Source organism: Equus caballus, chromosome 9, assembly GCF_041296265.1.
Source record: "Equus caballus isolate H_3958 breed thoroughbred chromosome 9, TB-T2T, whole genome shotgun sequence".
NCBI lineage: Eukaryota > Metazoa > Chordata > Mammalia > Perissodactyla > Equidae > Equus > Equus caballus.
Window position 1 is genome coordinate 67,213,946 of NC_091692.1, and position 22,748 is coordinate 67,236,693.

Consider the following 22,748-nt stretch of genomic DNA (forward strand, 5'->3'; position numbering starts at 1 on the left):
CCAATGAACACCTGAATGATAAGGAAGTGAAGCAGGCTTTTTGCTAATATGGAGAAAGTTGAGTGATCTGGATAGAAGATCAAAGCAGCCACAACATTCTCTGAATCCAAAGCCTAATCCAGAGCAAGACCCAACTCTCTTCAATTCTATGAAGGCTGAGAGAGGTGAAGAAGCTGCAGAAGAAAAGTTTGAAGCTAGCAGATGTTGGTTCACGGGGTTTAAGAAAGCAGCCATCTCCATAAGATAAAAGTGCAAGGTGAAGCAGCAAGTGCTGATGTAGAAGCTGAAGCAAGTTACCCAGAGGATCTAGCTAAGCTCATTAATGAGGTTGGATACACTAAACAACTGATTTTCAATGGAAATGAAACAGCTTTCTATTGGAAGATGCCATCTAAGACTTTAATAGCTGGACAGGAGAAGTCAGTGCCTGGTTTCCAAGCTTCAAAGGACAGGCTGACTCTCTTGTTAGAGGCTAATGCTTCTGGTGACTGTAAGTTGAAGCCAATGCTCATTTACCATTTCAGAAATCCTAGGTTCCTTAAGATATGCTAAATCTACTCTGCCTGTGCTCTATAAATGCAACACCAAAGCCTGAGTGACAGCACATCTCTTTGCAACATGGTTTACTGAATATTTTAAGCCCACTGTTGAGACCTACTGCTCAGAAAAAAAGATTGCCTTCAAAATATTGCTGCTCATTGACAATGCCCCTGGTCAACCAAGAGCTCTGATTATGTACAACAAGATTAATTTTGTTTTCATGCTTGTTAACACAACATCCATTCTGCAGCCCATGGATCAAGGAGTAATTTCGACTTTCAAGTCTTATTATTTAAAGAATACATTTCATAAGACGATAGCTGCCATAGATAGTGATTCCTTTGATGGATCTGAGCAAAGTAAATTGAAAATCTTCTGTAAAGGATTCACCATTCCAGATAATGTTAAGAAAATTCATGATTCATGGGAAGAGGTCCAAATATCAACATTAATAGGAGTTTGGAAGAAGTTGATTCCAACTCTTCTGCATGACTTTGAGGGGTTCAAGACTTCAGTGGAGGAAGTAACTGCGTAGGTGGTGGAAGTAGCAAGAGAACTAGAATTAGAAGTGGAGCCTGAAGATGTGGCTCAATGGCTGCAATCTCATGATAAAACTTTAATGGATGAGGAGTGGCTTCTTATGGACTAGCAAAGAAAGTGGTTTCTTGAGATGGAATCTACTCCTGGTGAAGATGCTGTGAAGATTGTCTAAATGACAACAAATTATTTAGAATATTACATGAACTTAGTTGATAAAGCAGCGGCAGGGTTTGAGAGAATCGACTCCCACTTTGACAGAAGTTCTACTATAGGTAAAATACTACCAAAGCATCACATGCTACAGAGAAACCACTTGTAAAAAGTCAATCAATGTGGCAAACTTCACTGTCATCTTACTCTAAGAAACAGCCACAGCCATCTCAACCATCAGTAATCACCACCTTCATCCATCAGCAGCCATCAACATTGAGGCAAGACCTTCCACCAGCAAAAAGATTACAACTCACTGAAGGGTCAGATGATCATTAGCATATTTTAGCAATAAAGTATTTTTAAGTTAAAGTCCTTACATTGTTAGACCTGATGCTATTGCACACTTAATAGACTACACTATGGTGTAACCATAATTTTCACGTGCACTGGGAAACCAAAAAAGTCATGATACTTGCTTTACTGCGATACTCGCTTTACTGCAGTGGAATGGAATGGAACCACAGTATCTCCAAGGTATGCTTTGTAATTTTTGTAGATATGGTGGGATTTGAACAACTGAACATTAGATAAGTTAGCGTTAAAAGTTATAAAAAGCAAATATTTCAACAGTGTAAGCCACAGTATTAATCTTGCTGACATACTTGCTGTATTCACCTTTTGCTCTCCTTTCTTTTTATGTTAAAAATTAATTTGGCTCTATATTTCCTTTTTCTTGCAAATCACTTCAATTTTTTTTAAGAGTTGGCAGAGAGGTGAAGGATAGAAATAAGTGCATACATAACTATTTTTGGAATACAACAATCCTCACCTGTTTTTCTCATGAATCTTTAGGATTTCATTTGTCTGTTGAAGAAGTTGCTTCTCTAGTTTGTACGTTGATAATGAATTCTCCAGCAGTTGTATTTCAAGTCGAGAAGTTTGATTCAGTACCTTACGATAAAAGATAAAAACATTTCAAACTTCAATCACAAAGAGTAGAAAACAATTATTTGAGTTTTTTTATTTAGCTGTGTTTTCTTCTTAAATTACATTTCTTCCACACATTATTAAAATAATTAATTAAATGGTCTACATTCTATTAAATGGTATACATTCTATTAATTAATGCTTTACAAGTCTCTTAAACATATTTGTTTGAAATTGAGGTTGCAGTTGAACGAGAAAATTGAGTTGTTAAATCCACTTTCATATCTAAATTTTCGTGTCCCAAATCCCTAAGATATTCCACTGTACTAGTTGCTTTATATATATTATCTCCAATATTTACAAGTTCAAGATGAGTATTAGTACAAGGTCTTAGATATTGTGTATAGTTAAGAATAACTAGTAGGCAGGTAAAAATATGCCTGCCTCAATCTATTGCCTTAGAAAAACCAACTAGAAATGTGCAAATAACTCTTGACAGTTTAAACAGATTCATGATCATACATTTATTGAATATCTATCATGTTAGGTCATGTAAGCCTTTCCAGATGTCATATCATAGACATGGGCACCTGTCGAAGAAGGAATTGTTGTCGTCACTTTACAAATGAGGAAATTGAGGCTCAGAGAGAGGCCCAAATCCACACAGGAAACAAGGCAAGAATTAGGTTTCAAACCCAGACAGTGTGACTCTAATTCTGATGCTCTACACAGAAAGCTAAGAAGAGGGAGAGTCAAACCATCCTGGGTCTTAACCTGAGGAGATGGAGTGACCAGGAGCCCAGATTGCACTGAAGACAGATTGTAGTTATCCTTTCAACTGCCCTACACTGGGTCCTCTAGAAGCTGTAAATGTTCGACTCATCTTGAATCACGAAGACTCATGATGCTAGTTAAGCTTTAATAGGACATGAATCTGTGAGCCATGAACCCAAACCTACACATCCTCTGAGCCAACATCACACACTCCATTCATAGAAGATGCCTTCAAACTGGGCTATTGCCCTTGTCCATCCCTGCCTCTGTCCTGTCCCCAACCCAGCTTCTTCCCTAAGGGAGGTACAAAGGGCAAATGAGAAGGTATAATTAGTTTTAAAAACTCCTTCTGTCATTTGAAAACTTTTACAACCAACACAGCTTTCTCAGAATTACATACTGAAAGGGACCTGGGAAAACTTCTGGAAAGTCAATATCAATCTAAAGGTCCTCCTCTAAAACGACACCATTAGCGCTGTCTTCCTTTCCTATAGCAGGTCTAAACTTGGGATTATATCAGATGCACATAGAAAACCTTTTCAAAATGACATGGCCAGGGCTGGGCTGGGGCTGGAGGAGATTGCTGGGGGAGGGGGTGTATTTGCAGGGGAGCAGGACAGGCACTAGGGTGAGATGGGACAGGAAATTGCCTCAGTTGCAAAATTTAAAGAAGTGCCAAAAACTCAGTAATCAAGAAAAATGATATTTTAATGCAACATTTTAAAAGATCAAAATTAATACCAGAAAAAATCCACGTTGAACAGAATATCATTTTAAAATAAAGAGCAGTATCTATTCCTGCACATGTATAATTCAGTCTTGCACAACTTTATCTCACTCCCTTCACCCTAGTCCCAGCCCTGTTGGGGGGTTTGGTGGGTAGGGCTGGGGGAGGCGGGTGGAGAAGAGAACGTTGAGATGGGGCATTTGTGCTTTAAAAATGTTTTAAGCTGCTATGACTCATTTACACAATTGTCATGAATATGGATCTAAAAGCCAGTCTCAAAGTTACTACTACTAATCAAACCTTATACTTGTGGACTATTTCAGAGTTTTAAAAAATATTTTCCTGTTCTGAGTTGTTTCATTTGAGGAAAAACAGGAACAAGAGAATTTGGGATTTGAAGATAGAGTTAGGAGCTGCCCAGAGGAAAAGATGTTAGAGAATGTAAAGATTGGGGATACACAGATAGCACTTTCAACTATTAAATGTATTTTTGTCCAGGGAAGTTTTCTGTTTGTTTTTCTATTAACTAGAATAACAATTCATAAAATAAATTATTATTAAAAACTACAAAATAAATTAAAATAGCTAAATAGGGGATGAGCCATCTGTATCTTTTGGTGACACTTAGAACAGTGCTTGGTACAGAGAAGACACTCGATATTTATTGAATGAACAAAAGATACATTGTCTCGCTGAATCAAGTGTATTATATGCCATTCAAGAAAACAGATTTTCTCCCTTATCCATGACACTCCCTAATGAAACTTCCTGATATTCTCAAATACCAAAATTTTATTTTATAAAAAACAGAAATTGTTCCTCTCCATGTCACAGAAGAACATGAGAGAACAATGAGAACACAATGGAACTGTCCAAAATTAAAAACAAAGCTGCCTATATATGTCTAGAAACTACTATGGCTCCTAAATTTCTCTACTTTGCTGCATAGCAACCAGAGTGATATTCTTAAAAACATAATGCTTCAGGGTGGTGTTTATCAGTGGGAAACCTCTACGTTGATAGGAACCAACATTTTGAAACATGCTGTCTCAGTAGAAAGGGCCTAATAAATAAGATAATGTCATCTCTTACGTTAAATATGCTAACGGCTTCCCTTTGCAATTAGAATAAATTCTAAAGTTCTTAGCTTGATCTAAGAGGTCTCATGTGATCAGGACCCTGCTTACTTCTCAGATCTCATTTCCTGCCACTCTCCTCTTGTTCGTTATGCGTCAACAATATTGATCTTATTTCTTCCACTCTAACATGCCAGATTCATTTCCACCTCAGGGCCTTTGCACTTGCAGTTTCCTCTGCCTGGAATGCCCACCCCTTACCAAATGAATAGCTGATTTCTTCTCATCATTCAAGTCTTGCTAAGGGAGACCCTCCCTTGCTACTCTCTGTAAAGTAATTCCCCCATCATCTTCCATCAGGTCATCCTGTTTTAATTTTTATGGAACCATCACTATCAGAAATCATCCTATCCATTCTCTCATTTGCTGTTTCTCTGTCCCATGAGGATGTCAGTTGCACAGAGGCAGAACTACTCCCTCTGGAACCTGCCAAATCTCCAGAGCCCAGTATGGGGCCAAGCACAATGAGCACTCAGAGCTATTTGCTGGGTGATAAGCTAGACAGTGGACAGTGAGTTGTTTTTCAGTTTGAGTAATGGTCAGAAACAAGGTAAGAGGCCACATGAGTATCAAGCTGGACTTCAATTATTACAGCCCAAATCTAAAGCAGCATCTGAATGTGGGAGAAGGAGGGGGACAAATCTCAGAAGTCCAGGCTAAGTGTAGGGTTTCTCAGGCCAGTTTGAGCACAAATGCCAATCCCTTCTCTTCTCTCCCCATCACCTTGACTCAATAGCTGCTTTATTTCAACTCTCTCCACCGAAGCATTAAAACAGGCCTGAAGTTCAAAAGCAGGCAACTGAGAGAATGGCACAGGAAACCATGATAAATTGACCACTCTCTTGCCATGTGTCTATGGAACTTGCTGCTTAGCAATAATCTAAGTGTTCCATTAAAATGACAAAAGACATTTCCTTCTTTAGCTTAAACACATTCCAAAAGCACATCTCTGCAAAAAAGAAAGAAAGAAGAGAAAAGAAAAGAAAAAAGGAGAGTTAAGGGTATGTGAAGCAAGACCCCAAGGAACAATTTCAAATTTAAGTTTTCCAGAATATACCACAGAGTAAGGAATGCATAAGGCTTGAAACCGAGGATTTATGGACTACAAAATTTTAATTCTTTCTTTAAAAAAATAAACAAAAATTTTAAAATAAAAACTAGTTCCTCAAAAAAGGAAGTTAGAGAATTTCAGCCAGTTCCCCTTTAATACTTTTGAGGGTGCCTCTGATGTTCCTTAAGAGGGAAATCTCCCACAAAAGAAAGTTTCTTTCATTGGCATATTAACTTTGAAATCAGCCTTGTTTGTAAGTTTCTATTCCCTTTTATTTTAATTATGTTTTCCCAGTGAAAAATACAACACAATGTATGATACCTTGGCAATTAGATTTTTACAGAAGAATAAAAGCTGATAGATGTACAAGGAATGAGAGTTAGAAGATCACCATTTTACAAAATAAATGAAATAATTTATTTGGTCAGTGATGGGCAATGTGATAGGTCACTTGTTAATTTCCAAGGGGAAACAGACCACTGGAATGGAAAGCTAAGGAGGCGCTTACTCTAACCAAGTTAATACAGCATCACTGAGAGTGTGGCAAGCTGGCATTTGTGCCTCCTAATCAGATGCAATAGGAAGAAAGCAGTAATTTTACAAAGCACTGCTACCGCAATGTTTAACTCAATCTAATTGAGCCTTTAGAGTTAACTTCCAATTTAAAGAAACCGTGGAGTATGGAACAGTAAATTAAAACACACTATAAAGAAATATTCAGACAAATTCAGAATATGTGACAGTTTTCAAAACAATTGACTCAGTTTATTAAAAGTCTCAAGAAAAAAAAAGCAAAAGAATGCTCGAAATTAAAAGGGACTATTAAGTCTTGAAAAAGAAAATGCCTATAAAATTTTCAGTAGAATAACCAAGGAAATTTGAATGTGAAAATTAGATAATCTTAGAGAATTATGGTTAATCTTAGTTGTGATAATATAATACAATAATATATAATGAATATTATATAATCATTTTATACAATATTTTATATTTTTATTATATACACATATACAATATATATTTAATATAACGATAACCTCATTGGTTTATGGAGTTTAGTAGAGACGGAACTTATATTACAGATGTAGAAATTGCAGGTAGAAGTAACTTGCCCAACAGAGACAAAACACAGTAGTGTGAGAACGCAAGCCAGACAGATAGCCTGTCTCTGGAGTCTGGGTTCTTTCCTGCAGGCTCATGTAGCTGTGCACAAGCAGCTTCCCTCTGGCCAGGAAAGGTACCTCCTCTTAGTATCTCCTCACTGCCATCAAAGTGGTTTCTTTCAAATTACCATGAGTGCTTATGCTTGTGCAGCTGATGGCTCCAATTTCTCCCCTCTCCCGACCCCAACACTAAACTAGCACTATGAGGCAGGAAAGTGACCAAATTTCTCATGCTCCTCAGAGTACAGAGAAAAATAAATTCAGCCAATGTCCTTAGTAGGTCAAAACATCTTTGCAGTAGACTGCTTCTGTTCCAAGTCCTATTCTGACCCATTAGCAATTTGTGGATATATATTACTATCAACACACAACCCTTAGGACATTGCCCTTGGGTTTGGGAGCATTGGGCTGAAATCTACAGAAATTAAGAGAGCAATATTAATTATTGTAATCATTTGACAAGTGTTGATTGAGAGCCTACTGTGTACTAAGTACTGTTCTAAATCCTAAGTATAGAGCAGTGTACAAGACAGATAAAATTCTTGTTCTCTAGGAGTTTGTATCTTAGTGCGAGGCTTGGCTAGCTTTTTGGTAAAAGGCCAGATAGTAAATATCTTAGTCTTGGAGGACCATATGGTCTCTGGTGCAAATACTCAACTATGCCATTGTATTGAGAAAGCAGCCATATACAATGTATAAATGAATGAGTGTAGCTGCGTTCAATAAAACTTTATTTACAAAAAGAGATGGCAGTTCAATTTGACCCATGGGTCATAGTTCACCAAGCCCTCTCCTAATGGGCTATCAAACATTTTTTCCAGAGCTTGTGAGAAAATTAATTACTAGGTTATTTTCCTTGGATTATCCATTAGCAAATTTATTTTACTGCCATTTCAATTAGGGTAAAGTTAAATGATGATTCAACTATTCTCTCATCGAATTAAGGAGATCCAGTGGTTCAACATTGAGAGCTGCCTTTTCAAACCTATTTCTGCCTAGAGATTCATGCTCATTGATTCAACTGTTCCAAAACAGCCTTAAATCTGTAATTGTATGACTAAAGTCCAAACAACAGGTGTGATAGTTTATGACCTCTGAGCAGCAAATGATAAAATGAGTTTAGACATGCAGGAAATTTATTAAGGGAAATGCCTGGGAGAAAAAATTGGGAAGAAGCCAAAGTTAGCTAGGAGTGCCTTCCGATTAGGATGCAGGGCTAACCACAGTGAAGAAGAGAGGGAAGGAAGGGAGATTGAGTGGAAGTCCTCGACTGCAGGGCAGTTGTGAGAAAGTTTGGCAAAGCTGGTAGAGAGCCCTTAGCCAAAGTCATGTGTCAGCGGAGTCCTGTTGCTCCCAGGAGCAAGTCTGACTAAGTATGGCTGTCAAAAAGTGTCTTGGCTGGAAGTGGCCACTGATAATTGTGGCCTCTGCACCAATACAGTGATGGATTTCAGAGCACAGCAGCTGGGCCATTGGCCAATTATATCCCCCACAGTAGGAGATTGGAAAGGCGCACTTTTCTAGCTATAAGGAAAGGCTCCATCGCTAATTAATTTGATGGAAAGTTAAGAAAGAAATGGTTTAGAAAAATTTCGCTACATTAACTCAACTAAGCTCACTGAGGATAAGGACTGCTTTACTTACTGTTGTATTCTATATGGTAACTATTAAAATATCTTGCATTAAGGAGGTACTCAAAATACAACTTTTTAAATTTGATTAATTTCTAACATTATGGTTCCCACATAAATGATTGAAAATTGGAAGAAATTTAGGATCAGTGTCTAAGGGACTTCTCTATAGTTACGCAACAAGCAAGTGGCAAAGACAACACTGGATCCTGGGATTACATGAGATGATGTGCAGACACACAGTAAAATGGCAACAATTGGTGGTACCATCAACAGCAGCAGAACAGCAGCAACATATTCATCATTTACAGAAAACACTCAGCTGCTACTATTAGGTTCACATCACTTTTGCTTTATCTGGTTTCCATCTTATCCTCTGCTTGGACCCATTTAGTGTCCACAATCTTAGAGAGAGAAAGGAATCACAAGAGAGACGTCGTATAGATAAAGAGCTGGTAGAGCATTTAGACTCTGGTGCCAGACTGCCTGGGTTCAAATCTTTGCTTTAACATGTCCTAGTTCTTTCATCTGGGGAAAGTTTCTTCATCTTTCTGGGTTTCAATTCCACATCTTTGAACAAGGGATGGTACTCGCACCCACTCCATAGGATTTTTAAAAAATTATTAAATAGCTAATATATGTACAATTGCTTAGAACAGAGCTGAGCACAGATTATTAGAGGTGAATTTTAATGTAGTTTGTCTTTTAGTGTGCCTTTAAATAACATTGGCCTGAGGAAGAAGTCAGAAATAGACTCACACTACAGGAAGGGACATGAATAATGCCTGACTTTAACCTCTTCATACTGCGCCCTTGGAAAGAGGAACTGGAAGAAGGGGAGATATTGGTACAAACTGATAACGGAGTGAGAAAAACACTGCAAGCTAGACTAAGGAGGAAGGACTGGGCACGGTGTTGGTTCCTGATTCTCACCACCATGGCCAGCTGGGTTGTTTAGATGTGCTCATTATCTGTCTCTTTTCTGACCATGATGCTTATTGAGCATAAGAGTATTTTTAAATGCCATTGCAGTAAAACTGTGGCTCTACCAACTTTTGTTAAGCGTCAGTTTGGAAGGTCAGTGGAGGACTAGAAAGCACTGAATTACTTATAACATTATCACGTGAAAGCTAGGGCACTAAAATATATTGCAAAACTATTGGCATGAATTCCTAAAATGACTGAGGATCTGAAACCATTTTAGGAAAGCAGCATTTACCAGCGTAATACAAAGTACTGCGAATATGGGAGCAAAAACCTGTGAGCATACCTGGATAACTCGAAAGTATCTATTGTTTTACAAATGCTTATTACAAAAGAATAAAGTGTATTGAGATGAAGGAATAACTCAGGAGTCATTCTGTAAACTTGGCCCTGCATCGGGACTTGAGTGCACTCGAATGCTTATGTCTAAGTAGAACATGGCCTATTGCAAAGCTTCAAAAAAGCACCACGTGGGTACATGGTCACGAGAAAAAGTTTTGGAGCATCACACCTACATATAGAGTAGATAATCAGAAGACACTAAAATGAAGATGTAATGAACACTAAAGAGTCACTTCTTCAGGTCAGACATAGTTTGTCTGGGCTATTGTCTTCCTTCTTCACCTTTCTCTCATTGCCAGTTCTGGTGGATTTGTGATTTTTGAGATGTTTTCCAGGTTTCAGCTATCTTAAAATCCTTCTTGGTTCATCTAATAAACTTTCATTGGCCTTTAGTGTCTATTTAGGTTTACCTGCTCCACATAGGGAATTATTTTCTTTCTATGACTTTTCTGTACTATTTTCCATATTTTCCAAGGTACGTATCTCTCAACCTTAAGAATGAAGAATGTGTTATCTCTTAAAATCTTACTTGGCATTCATCTTAACAGTCTGGAGACTAATATGATGACAATGGAAACTCTTTCCCCCCACAACTCCAATTCCCAGGTGGAAAGAGGACAAAAACAACTCAAGAGACTTTTGGGGATGGGAAAAATAAAACAAAACCCTGCTACGTATATCATAAAACTTATTATAACAAAAATGCATAAAAATTTTAAATGTTCAATCAAGTAGGGTAATATTAATTGTGTATTTCAGTTTTTGAATATATATACAGCTTTATAGGAGACGGTAAACATTCTGTTTTTTTTTTTTTTTTTAAGATTGGCACCTGAGCTAACAACTGTTGCCAATCTTTTTTTTTTTCTCCCTACTTTTTCTTCCCAAATCCCCCCAGTACATAGTTGCATATTTTAGTTGTGGGTCCTTCTAGTTGTGGCATGTGGGACGCCACCTCAATGTGGCCTGACGAGCAGTGCCATGTCCGCGCCCAGGATGTGAACCAGCGAAACCCTGGGCTGCCGAAGCGGAGCATGCAAACTTAACCACTCGGCCACGGGGTCGGCCCCTAAACGTTCTGTTCTAATAAAAATAAAAGGAAATACACTCAGATTATTTATACCACAAGAAGCCAATGCTCATAGATCACCAAGCTTGCTTAGTGTGATGATAAATGATTATATAAAATCTCATAATTTTTAGGGGCTGGCCCGGTGGCATAGCGGTTGAGTTCGTGCGTTCCACTTCAGCGGCCCAGGGTTTGCTGGCTCAGATCCCAGGTGCGGACATGGCACCGCTCATCAAGCCATGCTGAGGCGGTGTCCCACATAGGACAAATAGAAGCACTCACAACTAGAATGTGCAACTATGTACTGGGGTGAGGGGTGGCGCTTTGGGGAGAAGAAGAACAAAGAAAAGAAAAAGAAAAAAAGAAGATTGGCAACAGAGGTTAGCTCAGGTGCCAATCTTTAAAAAAAAAAAAAAATGCTCTATCCATATAAATTATCATTGTTATTTCTCTTTAAATACCAACATATGACCTGTGATGCCATTAACACAAATGAAATAAAACAGAAATAAAGTTGCATCTTTCTTTTGAATTTGTGTTGCTAAAATAATTAACAAGGAGGCCATTACAAAGTGGCTGTAATGCCTTGGTAACCCACATAAGCAAACTAAAGCCTAAGCCAGAGTCAATGCACTTGAATTCAAGATAATGAAACTTAAGAACAATCAATCACAAACAGCCATGGAGGCTTTCCTAAATAAGGCAGCCACTGAAGCTATCGCCAATCGAATAATTGTCTTGCTTTGCTTCTGCGTCTTCTCTTTTGAAACCTTTCCCTTAGCTCCTGCAGTAGAATGCTCATAATTACTTCTCATTAGGCACCGCCCACTTTGAATCGATGCTTGCTCAAATAAACTCTTGGAAATGTTAATGTGCCTCAGTTTATCTTTTGACAATATATTTCGTTTTGATTCCAGAAATCAACTGTATTGAGATAGAATCATTCTCTGGGTTTCTAAATGGTAACTGGAATAACTATTTCCATGGTTAAAAGGGGACCAAGAGACCATCTTCTTGTCATCAAAAATGATATTGTCACTGAACTGTAATGGTAGCTTTGTGACAGTGATGACTGAAGGGAAATTTACTGGTTTGTACATAAATAACTACAACTGCACATAAATAAGTATGTCATTGTCCCTGGTAGGGTAATAAACATATATATGAAGATATATGTATATATATGGAGAAAGTTTTAATTGACTTCTCATTATAAAATCATGCTGAAGAAAAAAAAAACTCTACACATTCCTGATCAGTTTATTTGGGATTTTCCTTCCTACCCACTGAATGCACAAAACCTGTGCAGGTGCAATTCTGGCTGGAATACTACCAGGGACAAAAAAGGACGGATCAAAAACGTACATCAAAGGTGTCGATTTGACCCAAATGGTTATTTTGGTTGACACATATCATATCACAGTTGGTAGCTGCAGTGTTTATTTGAATTTAAACGCTGATTAAGTCTTTTGCCAGTCCTGTTTTTGCAAACACATACAAAGCTAAATATGCCAACCCTCATTAAGTCAAAAGAAACACGCATAGCATGTCAGGCAGTCATTGTTGTTATTATCAATAAACAAAAATGTATACGTTTCACCAATCCCAGTGCTGCAATGTGCTCTGTGTTTATGGAGTAAGCAAAAGGAAAAATATCTTCCTGGTTAAGAGTTTGTTGACTCTGGCCCAGCGGAGTACCTGGGTCTCAACATCTGTCAGCTTTCTGGTCTGTTCTGCTGTCTGAGAGAGGAGGCTGGTTCCTATCTCGAGCATGGTGGCCGTGTGGTTCTGAACTGCGTTCTGCTGTATCTGGGCCATCTCCGACTTCATATTTTCCACAATGTAATTCTCAATCTGCAAGAGATAAAGGACAAAATACAGTACATTATAAGCAAAGCCTCTCAGTTGGAACACATCATATTTACAATGACAAAATAAGACACAGCTGGCAAATCTGCCATCTGCCAGGGATCCTCTGCATCTTCGGGAGTTGGGGAAATGGGAGCAGAGCACACAGGGATCCAGTTGCTAACAAAGTCCCAATATACTGATGCATATATGTTCCAAATCACAATCATCATGAAAATTTGCACGTGGATGGTGCTCTCTTGTTTTCAATGTCATCTCATTTAACCCTCACAGCAAAGATGTGAGAGTTAGGCACAGATGGCCTCATTGTTCTTTTTATTTTACAGCTGAGGAAACAGAATCAGAGAAGGTCAATTGTGAGCCCAAGGTCACTCAGCAAGAATACAGCAGAGTTAGCACGATAATTTAAATCTAAATCTTGGTTCTCCGGTCTTTCCAATACATGATATTGATCACTCATCTCTGAGAAAAATTCAGCTTCCTTCTCCCATTTCTGTAATGATAAATAAAAGACCATGCTGGGTTAGGGGATGGGACAAGGAATGTGAGGAGGGCACATGCCCCAAACACAAGCCTTTAAGGGAATATTAAAGTATAGGCAACAGCACATGAAGTGAGCTGCAGAGCCTCAGAGCTAGCTAAAACCATTCTCCAGTGCTCCTTTGCAAGCTCCAAAATGGTATTGTAAATATAAGCCCATAAAGCAGCATTTGCCCTTCTCACCGTGGGTAACATTTAGTCCTTTATGGTGCCATCTTAGCAAATACTGTGATTGTAAAACAAATGGTACCACAGGGGCCAAGAAGAATTATTAAGTGACTTACTACAAGGGAGTCTGTTAGGTACCTGGCAGAATAAAGCTAAGCATATGCAGTGTTTGAAAAATATGGAGGAAGCCTGCACCTCCCTGTCAGTGCACTTAATTCTCCCCCACCACTGCGTGGTGACTACATTTTATTACTCAATTACACATATGAGGAAATTGCATCCCAGAGAAGTCAGGTCCAAGGCCACACACCACAAAAACAACTAGACTTGGATTTGAGTGCTGAAGTCCTTAACTTTCATACCAACACTCTTAACCACTTGATAGCTCTGCCAAGTCGTGCTTCACAAGCTGGGTTCCAAATCATTAAAGGCTACGTGATTTTTACTGATGCTAGTGAACCATAATACATCCAGTATTTTCTAAATCATAGTAACATTATTATCTTATAATCAATATAGCCTCAAACGAAATTCTCCTTTGTGAAACTTTGGCAGTTCACTTTCTAACACCATCTCTTGTTTATTTCTATTTATCAAACATGACTCTTCCCCAAGCTCAAGAAAACTAAAGGTTAAAATCAAACTTACATTGTTACTGATAAATTCTGACTTTGTTCTTTGTCAATATAAGGAACACCCTTTCATTGTCTATTCCCAAATTAGACGTAGGGGGAAAAATTCAACCTACAAAAATGTATTATAAAACAAATGCAAAACAGATTAGAATGAATATCTGGAAATTATCTTAACAAATTTTAAGGTCTCTAGGCCAGATTTGGGCTTTATTCCAATTGAACTAACATATTTAAACAACGATGGGAGAGTGGGGGGAAGGATGGTAGTCAGAGTATGAGACTCTTGTTTTGGATTCTGCCTCCTGTGTTCCCCCTTCTCTTAATAACATCCCTTAACTTTCTTCTGGGAAATCACCTTTTTCCCTGCGGAACAAATGACTCAGGCGAAGTTATCTCACCCTAGCTTCAGGAGTGGGTACATGTTTGAGCCTGACAGATCAGAATGTTCCGTTCTTATTTAGAGAGAGGGAATTGTTCAAGAATGGAAAGATACTGTAAGCAAGACCATTAAGTCTCAGTTCTGGAATTTTGTCCAACTATTTTACAAAAGAACTTCTTTTTCCTCTGTGGTTAGTAAGCTGGTAATATATATGCCTGATACCATTGAAGCCCCATTTTGCCATCACAAAACCAGAGCCAGCCTAAGAATGAGACCAACTCAGAAAGATAGATAAGTAGATAGATAAACAGATGATAGATAGCTGGCTGATACAGACAGAAGCATACCTTTAGAGCACCTTGATCCAGTCGTGTTTTTAGCCAGATCTACCCTTGGACATTCAATTGTAAATTGTGTGATCTAATAATCTCCCCTGAAACAGCTCGCCTTTTTTTTTTAACACAGAAAGAGTCTTGACTAATAGATTTGATGGATGTTTAGCAAAGGAAGCCTCAGAAGGCAAACATTAGCAGTATCTTCCTTGCTTGTCCAGGGAATTTGGGGTTGTATACGAACATGTGTATTCTCAAAAATGGGAGGTAAGTCTCCATCATGGAGGTGATATCCGCCATTTACAGCTGGCATTTATCAACTGTAACTCTGTGGCGGGCACTGAGCTATGTGCGTTCCTTTTACAACGGCACTTAAACCTCACAACAACTTTATGTGGTAGGTATTATCATGGCCACTTTGTAGGTGAGACTACTGAGGCTTAGAAAATAAATAACTTGCTCAAGAACAAACAAGAACTCAACTCTCAATGCCAAAACCCATGTTCTTAAACTCTAACCTATTCAGTTAGCACCACTTAACTACTTTATGCATTTTCTTACGCAGCTCCTAAACCTTGTCTATTCGTCAAAACTGCATGGAGGAAATTTTATAAATGTGGATGGAGGTACAATACACGAAAGAACTCTGAATTGGAATTTTCAAAGTGTATACTGGGAAACTCTATGTTTTAAAAAACTTCCCAATATAATTCCAATTGAGGCAAAGGCCAGTAGTTCACAAAATGTGGTCCATAGAATAACTGCCTGTATGAGAACTATTTGTGAACAGTCTGCCATGAGACGAGGACATCGTGCCAGAATGCAAATCATCTATGTCACTAAGCACACTGTTTAGTTCACTTATACAATATATATAAATAGGAGCAAGACTTTCCATGAAGACAGTGATGCTCTAACGCTTCAATTTACATTCTGGTGCAAGTTTCTTACCTTGCTTGTGAAACGACAACAGTTTCCCTGAGTAGCAGTGATTTAGATCATTACATTTACCTTGTACGTCAGGTTCCCTTTTGCCTAGAAATTTCAAATAACAACTTGGTTTCCTATGCAGATTTCTCTCCTGAGAGAAAATCCACTAATCAGTGAGTTCCAATACAGATCTGCTTGATAATGACACATCAGTTTATTATGCAGTTGGTAAGTGGGAGTCAGTTCCCCGACCTTGACTTGCTCTGCATGTAATAGGAACCATGTGCCACAGTCTCCACAGAGGAGGACACCCTCTGGCACAGGGTGACTACATCAACGTTCAGCTCCTTTGTGATTCTATCTATGTTAGAGCCTATCTCTCTATTCTGTATTACCGTGCTTTTTTTTTTAATTTTAAAATTTAATGCCAGCAAAGCAAAATAAGTGCCTTAGGACAGCATGCATCACAAAGAGCCTCCCAATTCTGCGGACGCTGTTGTAGAAATAAAGTAGGTCTCCAACCTATACTAAAACTCTTAGTTGGGCTGCCATGATGAGTTACATGAATACAACTCTAGTTAATTATTTTTTAATCAAATGGAACTGCTTTCTCTAGGAGGAACTGCCTTTTAATGCAAAAGGTAATGGCACACTTAAGTAGCGAAAACCAGATGTAGTTGATTTAAAGGCTGAGGAGGGAGGCAGAAGTCAAATATACAATGTGTGATTAATATGGAGGGCTACTTTCATCTTATCTGTAAACATTCCTCCGTAGATGGATAACTGTGAAATTCATCTTGATGTGCCATATCAGCCAGGTTCAGGAAAGACTTGTGGCAAATTTGATTGTCTTCATATATTCCCCACTGATTTTAAAAATATGTTACAGAATATGATGGCTTCCTTAACTTTCAATATTTTATAAACACCTAAGATGTAAATTTTAAGCTTAGAAGTTGCTGACCACAAGAGCTGATGAATTATAACTTAGGGTACTCCCAACCTGAATCGTAAAATTATTTGACTATACTGCCACTCTCAGCATCTGACTCGAATTTCATAAAGCACTGTCCAAAAGACTAGCAAGAGGATGTAGGATGTGGTTTGAAATGAGATAAGGGACAATAATTGATGATTTTTAAGCAAGGAAAAAATGTTACCTTTGTAAAGTGATTTAGTGTTTACAAAGAGCTTTCATATATATTGTTTGACTTGATTCTTATATGAGCCCTACAAGGGGAGTACTGACTCCACTTTCTGATTTAAGAAACAGAGGCTCAGAGGCCTTAGGCAACTTGATAGAAATGAAAGAAAGAACTCAAATCTATCTTCTGATGTTCCACTAGCCTCAGAGTTGTATGAACAGCTCTGTTGTTGGAAAGGTTGGATGGTTGGTTGACTGATTAATTGACTTCATTTTTAGCCAGCTCATTGAGAAGTCTTTTACTTATTCCTTTGAGAAAATCATGCATCATTAGAGGGTAGTTACTTTCACTTTGCTTCACGATATTGGAGACCAAGTTAATTCGAGATGAGGTGAGAGGCTCTAGGGCCAGGTATATGGAAAGTTGACTGTGCCAGCATTTTTACTACAAGGGGTCACTGAAAATGCCCTCGTCAGTTCTTACTGGTTATTTTTTAGTATGTAGTTCATAGCATGTTTGCTTTCTTCCACTTATTCTATTTCTCACAAACCATTGTAAAATACAACAAAGGGAATAACAACAACAACACTTCTACTAAGGCAAGGTACATACCAGGTTTTACAAATATGTAGCTCATTGACTCCTCATAACATCTAGGCACTGTATTATTTTTCCTCATTTCACTGATAAGGAAACAGGCTCAGGGAAGTTGTCAATTGTCTATTATCACACAATGAGTCAGTGGATGAGCTTGTATGTCACTTTGAAAGAGGCTAGATGGTCCTGCAGGTTGTGCTCCATTCTAAAGGGTAGTCACCCATCAAGCACAAGCACACCACCACCAATGTCATAGACACATTCTGATAACACACAATATTCATGCAAGGAATACATAAAATGAAGGCTACAGAAGTGATGAGATGAAACACAGTCAAAGATAGATAATTTTTCATTTTTTATTTTTTTAAAATTTTTTATTTATGTTTTAAAGATTGGCACCTGAGCTAACTGTTGCCAATCATTTTTTTTTCTTCTCTCAAAAGCGCCCCCAGCACATAGTTGTATATTCTAGTTGTGAGTGCCTCTGATTGTGCTATGAGGGACACTGCCTCAACATGACCTGACGAGTGGTGCCATGTCCGCGCCTACCATCTGAACCAGCGAAACCCTGGGCTGCCGAAGCGGAGTGTGTGAACGTAACCACTCTGCCACGGGGCTGGCCCCTCATTTTTTTATTTAATCATTCTCACACTGATTGATGGGTTATAAAATCCGGGGAAATGTTATAGGTGGTGAGAAAGCAAATATACAGTCAACTGTATGATTAAGTAGCATTATTAAATAGACAAAAATATTGTTAAGAAGTCAAAATTATCAGCCATTTGTAGTTCACTCGTTTGCCCATATCTTTTGCCCAATGACTAGCAGAGAATTAATGCTTCCATTTTCCATTACAAGAGAGTTCTGGGAGAGCTCGCTTACCGGTCTCTCAAAATTCTTGCAGCTTCATGTTCATGAGAACCAAAATCTGTGTAAGATTATGACATGCCTTGCATGTGAAATGTATTCTCTGTCATTTCACTTCAAGAGATCATTTCAAGGGGATCTTTTAAATGAGAGCATATCTCAAAGCACAGAGAATACTTTCTCCATGTAATCCTTAAGAAAATAACATTTTAAGCCCTATAAAAACGGACAAAGGCATTGTTCACTTAAAATATGTTGTAGATTAAGTGGATTCTCACTGAATATTGATGCATATGGTATTACTCAGTTATAGCAAAACAACCATGAAACAAAGTAAAAGGGTAAATATGGGAAAGCAATAAAAAGGTAAAACAATGCAAAAAATGCCTTAAATGTTAACAGTTTTATCTAATATCATTGTTTCATAAATCAGCGGCAATATTGAAAATGCAACTATATCTAGGTTTATGGTTTATAAAAAAAGATGGCAGAGGCCAAATATATTATTTGCAGGAATTTCTATTATTAGGTCTCTCAGTATACTGCTTCTTTTACCAAATGGAGAAGTATAATTGTCTTTTTAGACAATCGATCTACTTAGCTGACATTTGAAACAGTTTCTGTACTGATAGGCATGACATGTATCCCATTTCTCATTTTGGTATCTGAAGGAACACTTGCTATTTATGGAAGAAAGAAAACCATTAGAAGAATCAAGCTGGAGGAGACATTAAATATTATGAGCTCCCAGGATCTTGTTTTATAGACGTGGTGACTCAGGTTCAGGGATGTTATAGAAAGCAAGGTGAAACAACTAATTAACGTCAGATGCCAGGTTGTGGCCATTCAGTGTGTGGGAAATAGACTTACATCGGCAGGCTGAGCCAACAATAATGGCTGCCGGTATTGTTGGCCCACTCCACATTTCTTTCCCAATTCCTTGTTTCCTGCTACTTGCTTTACTGCTACTGGCTCCTAATTTGAGGTTCCCCTTTCACAATATTGCTTCATGCCCCTTCAGTTTTTGGGGTCTTGACTTTGCTTTCTGGACTCTATCTTTGCTTCCCAGAACTGACACCCAGCAACTGCTCCTCAGCCATAGACCTCAACATCTCCCGGATTTTACTCTTCCTATGCATTACCCCAAAAATGGCAAAAATCAGGACCAGACTCTAAAATTAGTTCAAACTTATTAACCCTGCATCAGTTCGATTTCATTCTAGCAAGTATGTGATAAACGCATCCTATGTATTAAGCCTAGTGCCAGATATTACGAGTACAAAGAGTTGAGTTTTGTCAGAATTAGACACATATTGATGGGTTATTTCACTAGAGTTGTGAATATTCTGATAAGGTTTACCTCTAACTATATGTCTTCCTGTAAGTATTATTATCTCTGATAGGGAGAAGCGCTCAGCTATTGACATTAATAATATGAGTGGATGTTTGTTATATCACCTCCATTGGAGTGGTAGCAAGACCCCCTTAGAGGCATATGGAGAAGCTAAGCTATCAAGATATCCCAGAAAATCCCATATGAACAATTCTTCTGCAATCATTTTTCTTGGTTATGACTCTTTTAAGACCTTATTTTTGCGGCTGCTGAAAGTTGCCAGTCATGTATAGTGCCCCAGACTTGGGTCAGGACCCAGGAAAGTCATTCTCTTTTCATATTAACAAATGAGATGTTTCCTGTGCCAAAACACATTTTACCAGCTTGGCACCTCTCTTTCACCCCATTTTCTCATGCCCAGAAAAAGACAGAATCATGAAACTTTAAAAATATTTATGTGTCTGATTAATTTTTCCCTTTACATTTTTAAAAGGCAGATGGTATATAAAAAGCACACTCAGCAAGGAGCCAGTTATTTGGATTTTAATCTAGATACTATTTTTGACTGACTTTGTGAACATGTGCAAGTCGCTGAAGCAATTTGGGTTTCAGATCTTCATCTATGACTTAAAGGGCTGGGTTACATTATTTGTAATGTCTCTTGAAGCTCTCAAACCACTTGATTTAAAACTTCCTTTATAAGGAACAGGATTCTGCAAGATTTTAATTTTTATTTATTACAGAAAATTGAATATAGATGTATATATCTGCGTCTATAAAATATTTAGTACATATTCTTAATGGCACTTAGGAAACGATACTGGAACACGATAGACAAGTCCTGGATCAAGTCTTTCCAGCAAGCACATCTGTTTTAAGAAAAACAGCTAGAATGTCTGATTCCCTTAATCCCCAGGCACCATTCTGTCCAAAATATGTTCCTTGTCTTTCTCCAATACAATCTGGTTTTCTTCCCCTGTTTCTTTTATCAATGAATGGTACCGCCGCTACCCACCCATTCATCCAAGCCACGGGGAGTCATCTTGACTATTCCTTGCCTTCATTTTCTACATTCAATTAGCACAACATGTGTTGTTTTTGTCTCTTGGAGGATGCCTAGGTCCATCCCTCTCCTTGCTTCCCTTTCTCCCTACCACATCTCTTTATCTTCACTGGCAGTGACTTCGGTCAGACTCTCATCATTTTTCTTCTGGATTTGTTAATGGCCCTATAACTGGTCTCCTGACTCCAGACTTGCTTCCTCCAATCCATCATCCATGGTGCAACCAGAGGGATCTATCTAAAACACAAATTTGGGCTTGTCACGCCGCTGCTTAAACTGTTTCAGTGGTTTTCACTACCTGCAGATAAAGTCATAACTTCTTAATCAGCTTGGAAGACTCTTTATGATCTGGACTCAGCTTCCCTGCTTGTACCTCATGCTCCAGACACACCAAGTTATTTGCATTTTTTCCAAACATACATTATTTTCTTTTGCTTCCATGCCTTTGCACATGCCTTTGCTCTGATTGGAATATTCCTTTTCCTCCTCATTTTCCCTTATCCTGTTTTTGAAACCTCAGTTCAAGTTTTTCCTCCACAAGGAAACTTTCTGTGATTCTCCTCTCTGTAAGACCCCTCCTTTGTACGTTTAGAGGATCCTGTACGTTTTTTCATAATAACATTGCCCACCACCCCAGTACACCATTAACTCCTTGAGGGCAAGCACTGTCTTGTTCAGCTTGGTATCGCTTAGTGCCTGTCACAGAGTGAGTCCTCAATAATATTTAGATAAACAAATTAACGCACGAATGAATGAACTTGCATATGAAAATACTGACAACTTCTAATTGTGAGCTTAGCCTAGTTACAGTTCTTCCTGAAGGTATGAAATATCCTATTACCAATTATTAAATGATGCCTTTTTGAATGTCAACGGACCAGTGTAAAATGACGTAAAAGTAGATAAGTCTGAAGACAAATATCCTCACTTATTGAACCACGTAATCCTATCTTGTCTTCCTGTTTCTTCCCTACTTTTCTTTTCCCAATCATCTTTATTATTTAAATTAAGTAAAATCCAGCAAACACATTGAAAAACAACCATGTGCTAATCACTGTGCTATACAATGAAAGCAAAAGAACGAGGAAAACTTGATTCTGATGATGAACACTACTTATAATGCAAGTGTGTTACACAAGTGCTGGAATAAAGGTACAAACGTCCTGCCTGCCTACCTAATGAGGTAGGATAAAGGAAGTTTTGAATCCTCTAAATGAAGGAATCGAGGAAGTCTTCCCAGTGGCAGTCCCAAATGAATATGGCAGGGAGGGCATAAATTTCTTATATCTGCCTTAATACACAAATATGTGACTTGGAAAACTTGGAGGATGAAGGGATAAAGAAGGAAGCCAGAAAGACTATGACAGCATGCAAGGAGCTGTGCTCATGTAGGCAAGATGACTCTCCTGACCACCTCCTGGAATGTGCTGTTCAGGAAATCAAGAGATAAATCAGTCAGAAGCAAGGGCATGCCATCGAGGCCACACACAGGGCAAGAGCATGCTATCAAATTTTCAATGTGAGATTCATACAGAAGGCTTAGGCAGATAATTTCTTTGTTCTTTATGATATTTTAAAGCACACTAATCATAAAGTTTACCTCTTTAATAACACATATAAGTGCATATATGTGTGTACGTGTATGTGTGCATGTGTGTATACTTGCACACATATACTCTCACACACATGTATTACCATACTCCCAACCGATGTGTCAGGTTCTATATTCATACTTTGTAGTTCTGTTCATTTCATTGTAGTTTATTTCATTAAGATGCATTTAAAATAACCAATGCATCACCTTCTTTTGGATGAGGTATATTTCATATCAAAATAATCACTATAGATAA

At 38.2% G+C, this 22,748-nt stretch overlaps 1 protein-coding gene across 6 annotated transcripts in view; it reads right to left on the minus strand.

Moving 5' to 3' along the window:
* ANGPT1 (angiopoietin 1) overlaps window positions 1-22,748 on the minus strand; it is a 241,066-nt gene that overhangs the window by 91,666 nt on the left and 126,652 nt on the right. For all 6 annotated transcript variants that reach the window (XM_005613250.4, XM_001494946.7, XM_023648861.2 and 3 more), the window contains exons 2-3: window positions 12,736-12,891; window positions 2,063-2,184 (exon numbers count right to left, since the gene is read on the minus strand). In XM_005613250.4, coding sequence (XP_005613307.1) covers window positions 2,063-2,184; window positions 12,736-12,891 — 278 coding nt within the window. The remainder of the gene's footprint in view (window positions 1-2,062; window positions 2,185-12,735; window positions 12,892-22,748) is intronic.